Source organism: Trematomus bernacchii, unplaced genomic scaffold, assembly GCF_902827165.1.
Source record: "Trematomus bernacchii unplaced genomic scaffold, fTreBer1.1, whole genome shotgun sequence".
In the NCBI taxonomy this organism is placed as follows: domain Eukaryota; kingdom Metazoa; phylum Chordata; class Actinopteri; order Perciformes; family Nototheniidae; genus Trematomus; species Trematomus bernacchii.
Window position 1 is genome coordinate 8,284 of NW_022987536.1, and position 6,044 is coordinate 14,327.

The following is a 6,044-nucleotide window of genomic DNA, read 5'->3' on the forward strand; positions in this document are numbered from 1 at the left end:
GAAATAAAAACTGGAATATATTCGTAAAGTCTGCCTCTGAAGGCCAGAGTCAGTGAAGCCATGAGATTCCTCAACAGAAAATATAAAAATGGATATAAAATAGAAATAATCTGTTGTTAGCTTTAGTTCTTATTAAAGGTGTATTTATATCAGCAGAGCGTCATGTGACTCTCTTTGTGTCGGAGGGGTCATGTGACCCTGGAGGCTAAAAACAGACCTGAGGTCAGATTACAGGCGCAGGACGCAGCATGGAGGACGCCTGCAGTACAAGGTGAGACTATAAAATACTACAATACTTCTTCTGAATACTACCAACAGTACACACACTGCTGCACACACACACACCAGGCGAGACACCATACTAACACATAGTACTGCGATACTAAGGTTATACTACGACTGAGATGAGACACTATTTAGAAATACTACAAAACTACTCAGTTAATACAGACATACTACTGAATACACACATGTACACACACACAATGTAAGACACGATAGTACTGTAATACCGCTACTGAATACTACCAACACACTGAGTACTAACAATAACACTACTAAATACTTTACCAATAATACTTCTACATTATAGAATACTATCAATAATACTTCTACAATACTAGTGAATACTTAAAACAATACTACAGCAATACTTCTGAATACTACTACAATACTATACTCAACACTACCAACTATACTATTAAATACTACGGAATACTTCTACAATACTGCTGAATACTACTAACAATACTACTGAATACTACTCAATTATACCAATAATACCACTAAATACTACTTAATAGTACCATTAATATTACAAAATGACTACTGAGTACCACTGAAATAATACTTTATACTGCCAATACCACAGAAACACGTCTGAATACTTCTTCAAAATACTTCTTTATATTACAACCATACTACTGAATACTTGAAGAATACGTAGTGTTAAGTTCCAAAGTATAAGAGTATTTTGAATAATATTTTGAGGTAATATTTCCCACAGGATGCTGAGAGGCAGGAAGACGTCATCCTGTCCGAACTCACTGTGACGTCACAGGAAGTGATCAACATCAGGAGGTGATCAACAGGAAGTGGTCAACAGGAAGTGGTCATCATGGTGGTCGTGGCCTGCGGCTCTGTGAGCTCCATCAAAGCTTTGTGGGAAACGAGGATCAAGAGAGTCCAGGAGGAGAAGGAGGACCAGACGAAGAGCCCGAGGAGCAGGTCAGAGAAACTTCTGTTATAATAAACACCTGCATTCTCTCTAATGTCCAGCAGGGGGCGACTCCTCCGATTGTGTAGAAGTCAAAATGTTCCTACTTCTCTCTTGATTTATTACCTCAGTAAACATTTTCCTGATGAGTTTGTGTTTCAACCTGTAGTTTCAAGTCTTCTCCAACACAGCATGATGTCCCTTTAGGAAAAGATGAATTGGCAAAACAGGACATACATTTCTTTAGCTATTCGACTTCACCAGAGCCCAGGTTCAGACTGAGTACTGGTCCCTGATAGTTCATATCAAGTCTGTAACAATCCCTGTTCCTGGTTCAGTCTGAGTCCTGGTCTCTAATGGTTCCTGTTCCTGGTTCTGTCTGAGTCCTGGTCTCTAATGGTTCCTGTTCCTGGTTCAGTCTGAGTCCTGGTCTCTAATGGTTCCTGTTCCTGGTTCTGTCTGAGTCCTGGTCTCTAATGGTTCCTGTTCCTGGTTCTGTCGGAGTCCTGATCTCTAATGGTTCTGTTCCTGGTTCTGTCTGAGTCCTGGTCTCTAATGGTTGCTGTTCCTGGTTCAGACTCAGTGTTGGTGCCTGGGAGGACCGGGCGATTCTGGCCCGGCTGAAGGAGAAACTGCAGACTGAAGAGGGACGGCTGGTCCTCCGGATTGAACAGGAAGACTGGAAGGTAAGTGAACCTGCAGGAGGTCTAAATGGACTCTGTAGGAGGTCTAATTGGACTCTGTAGGAGGTCTAAGTGGTGGTCTCTGCTGTCTCTGATGTCTCTTCATGTTTCAGTCGCTGCCGGGCTGCTTGATCCAGTTCACCCAGGTCCAGGAGTGGCAGATCCACCGGACCGGCCTTCAGAAGATCCCTCAGTTCATCTCCAGCTTCCAGAACCTCATAGTTCTGGATCTGTCCCGAAACGGGATCTCAGAGATCCCCAAACCCATCGGTCAGTACATCCACAAACAATGTTTAGTCTTAGTAACACAGATTCCAGGGGTCTAGACCTGGTTTTGCAGTGAGTCCTGTTGTGTTCTGGTTCTGTCTCAGTGAGTCCTGTTGTGTCCTGGTTCTGTCTCAGTGAGTCCTGTTGGGTTCTGTCTCAGTGAGTCCTGTTGGGTTCTGTCTCAGTGAGTCCTGTTGGGTTCTGTCTCAGTGAGTCCTGTTGGGTTCTGGTTCTGTAGGGCAGCTGACCCGCCTCAAAGAGCTGCTGCTGAGCTACAACAGGATCGAGTCTGTTCCTGAAGAACTGAGCGGCTGTGAGAGTCTGGAGAGGCTGGAGCTGGCCATGAACCGGGACCTAAGCGAGCTGCCAGACCAGGTACTGACCACAGATCAGTTACAGACCAGGTACAGATCAGAGACCAGGTACTGACCTCAGATCAGGTACAGACCTCAGACCAGGTACAGACCTCAGACCAGGTACAGACCTCAGATCACGTACAGACCTCAGATCAGGCACAGACCTCAGATCAGGTACATACCTCAGACCAGGTACAGACCACCACCAAGGTAAGGATAAATAACAGGCTCAGATCAAGTATAGAATAGGAACAGACTGGGTAGACCATCACCTCAGTCCGACTACAGACCAGGTACAGACCAGGTAAAGACCACTACCTCAAGTAAAGACCTCTACCTCAGGTAAAGACTACTACATCAGGTAAAGACCACTACCTCAATCAGACTACAGACCAGGTCCAGACACCCCCCCCCCCCCCCCCCCCCCCCCCCCCCCCCCCCCCTGTCTGACCTCAGGTGTGTTTGACCCTCAGCTGAGGAACCTGAAGAAGCTGAGCCACCTGGACCTCTCCATGAACGCCTTCAGCTTCCTGCCGGACTGCCTGCTCCACATGCCGGCTCTCGAGTGGCTCGACATGGGAGGAAACTGCCTGGAGTGTTTACCTGAGGACATAGACAGGTGAGTCCCTGAGGCCCCGCCCCCTTTCTGCCACCAGCCAATGAACGCTGAACAAGTTATTGCAGAAAATAATCTAACAAACAAACCTTCATGATACTTACAGCTTTAGTTCAGCCGTTTGTATTCACAGTTCCAGCTTCATTATTAAATTAATGTTATAGTTTTTTCTTGTACTTGTAGTTCTAATACCTCAAGTACATTTTCCTAATCCTACTTAAATACTTTTACTTAAAGGGGACCTATCATGCAAAATGCACTTGTGTACGTCTTTTCTACATGAATATGTGTCCCCGGTGTTCCAGGGAACTCACCAAGTGTCAGAAAACACAACCCTCTCTATTTTCCTCCATACCCAAATCTCTAAAAAAGGGGCTGCAACGGATCTGATAAAAACTGATCCAGATTTGAACACTGTCCTGACGTCAGGACGGTGGCGCTACGGCTATTGGGCCAACTCCACCAATCAGGAGGAGACAGCCACGGCCATTGCCGTTCGAAAGCGCTGGAGACGCTGTAGTACATATGCCAGGCCTGTAGGTGGTGCTGTTCTCACAGAATCTGCCCTTGCAGAGCGAAATGAGGCATGGCTAAAATGCATGATCTGTTTGGTATTTTGAAAAGAAAAAAGTATAAATATGCCTTATATAGGTATGGTCCTACACTATATTATTCAAATATAGCATGATAGGTCCACTTTAAAGAGTATCTGGAGTTTCCATCCCGTTTATTGATGAGTGTGTGTGTGCTCAGGATGGAGACGCTGCACACCCTGTGGCTGCAGAGGAACGAGCTGCAGAGACTCCCAGAGAACATCATCCGGATGCAGAACCTGACCACGCTGGTCCTCAGCAGCAACCGACTGTCAGACATCCCCCCGCTGATGGAGGACATGTCCAGACTCCGCTTCGTCAACTTCAGAGACAACCCTCTGAGTCTGGAGGTGACGCTGCCAGACAAGAAGAGGAAGAGCAGCGAGGAGGAGGGGGAGGAGGAGGAGGAAGAGGACAGGGAGTTGTTTGGGAGAGAGTTCATGCAGCTTTACATCCAGGAAGCCAGGAAGAGAGCGCACGCCTTCCTCAACATGCACCGAGCCAACAGCTTGCATCATTCACTTTAATATCTGGTCAAACACAGACTCTGATCTGAGCCAACACTCCACATTACTGAGATCCTTAACCTGTTGTTTTTAAAGAGTTCCTCTTGCTGATGATCAGGTGTATATCAGTATGTAGTGTCTCTACTTTAAAGAGTCCTCTCCTGCTGATGATCAGGTGTATATCAGTATGTAGTGTCTCTACTTTAAAGAGTCCTCTCCTGCTGATGTTCAGGTGTATATCAGTATGTAGTGTCTCTACTTTAAAGAGTCCTCTCCTGCTGATGATCAGGTGTATATCAGTATGTAGTGTCTCTACTTTAAAGAGTCCTCTCCTGCTGATGATCAGGTGTATATCAGTATGTAGTGTCTCTACTTTAAAGAGTCCTCTCCTGCTGATGATCAGGTGTATATCAGTATGTAGTGTCTCTACTTTAAAGAGTCCTCTCCTGCTGATGTTCAGGTGTATATCAGTATGTAGTGTCTCTACTTTAAAGAGTCCTCTCCTGCTGATGATCAGGTGTATATCAGTATGTAGTGTCTCTACTTTAAAGAGTCCTCTCCTGCTGATGTTCAGGTGTATATCAGTATGTAGTGTCTCTACTTTAAAGAGTCCTCTCCTGCTGATGTTCAGGTGTATATCAGTATGTAATGCACCAATAGAACAAACTACAGGAGAGGGAACACCACAGAAAGCAGAATAGGAACTCTTTAATGACTGACTGTTTCCTGTTTGTGTTAGATTTCTAACTTTATGAGTTATTCATTTATAAAACTAAAACTATGAAGTGTGTAACCACAGTGCCTCTTCAGGGACGTTTTTTTAATTTTCTATAATGTTGTATGTCATGGGTGGGCAACAGGCGGCCCGCGGGCCATTGTTGGCCCGCCAGCAATAATATTTGGCCCGTCATTTTGAGAATAAAAAATCAAAAAATATTTTGAGATTTTTTTTTTTTTTTTTTTACAACATCGGACCGACAGTCGCACATATAGGCTATAATGTCCGAATAGAGAATCTACCTACACCTGAAGAATGCTTATTGTACTTTTATCTATGTTGAGAATGAATGACATACAGCACAGGCACAATCAGGCAGCGGGGTGCACTGACGTCAATTAAAGTACTTATTTAAGGGACACCTATCATGCTATATTTAAATGATATATTGTAGGGCCATACCTATAGAAGGTGTATTTATACGTTTCTGTTTTCAAAATACCAAACAGATCATGCATTTTAGCCATGCCTCATTTCGCTCTATTTGCTGTTCTCCAGCCCTGTTTTTGCAGGGGGCTGATTCTGTGAGCTGCAGCTGACCACGCCCCCCTGCAGGAGAGGGGAGCGTGCTCTGATCAAGTCAGAAGAGGGGGAGAAAAAGAGATCTCCGTCCTCCGTGTTTTATTCTTATATTATTATATAGAGTCGTTATTCATTTGTTTTAAAGCTCAATAAATAACAAAGAAGACCTTTGACCGGCACTTTTCTAATTTTGTCCGGAAGATTTAAACTTTAACGGACATCTTGACCGGCGAAAGAAAACCTAACTGAAACTCTGCCGCACGGTCGTTCCTTGGAAGAGGCGGAGAGGCGGAGAGGTGGGTGTTTGTCATCTGCTGGTGGACTAACCGGAGAGAATTACAGTGCTTGCCTCGGGGAGGGAGAACAAAAGCCACAGCGGAGAATAAACAGAAGGGTAACCATGGCAACCATGCGCGGGAAGTCTTCTTCGCTGCTTTTGTGGCAGACTACAGCGCCACTTACAGGCCTGGCATATGTACTACAGTGTCTCCAGCGCTTTCGAGCGGC

General features: G+C 45.0%; 1 protein-coding gene across 1 annotated transcript; it reads left to right on the forward strand.

Annotated features, from left to right (window-relative positions):
- The first annotated feature begins 210 nt into the window (after nucleotides 1-210).
- Nucleotides 211-4,372, forward strand: lrrc39 (leucine rich repeat containing 39). Its single transcript, XM_034122537.1, has 7 exons — nucleotides 211-271; nucleotides 1,007-1,227; nucleotides 1,794-1,902; nucleotides 2,013-2,169; nucleotides 2,405-2,541; nucleotides 2,996-3,141; nucleotides 3,892-4,372. The coding sequence occupies exons 2-7, from the start codon at nucleotides 1,118-1,120 to the stop codon at nucleotides 4,256-4,258; spliced, it is 1,026 nt and encodes a 341-aa protein (XP_033978428.1). The 5' UTR covers nucleotides 211-271; nucleotides 1,007-1,117; the 3' UTR covers nucleotides 4,259-4,372.
- The last annotated feature ends 1,672 nt before the right edge of the window (nucleotides 4,373-6,044 follow it).

Bases quoted from the DNA above. Each gene is read 5' to 3' on its own strand.
- lrrc39 (XM_034122537.1), top strand. From the start codon at position 1,118: ATGGTGGTCGTGGCCTGCGGCTCTGTGAGCTCCATCAAAGCTTTGTGG. The intron at 2,542-2,995 runs GTACTGACCACA...TTTGACCCTCAG, and splicing joins TAAGCGAGCTGCCAGACCAG to CTGAGGAACCTGAAGAAGCT. The intron at 3,142-3,891 runs GTGAGTCCCTGA...GTGTGTGCTCAG, and splicing joins TTACCTGAGGACATAGACAG to GATGGAGACGCTGCACACCC.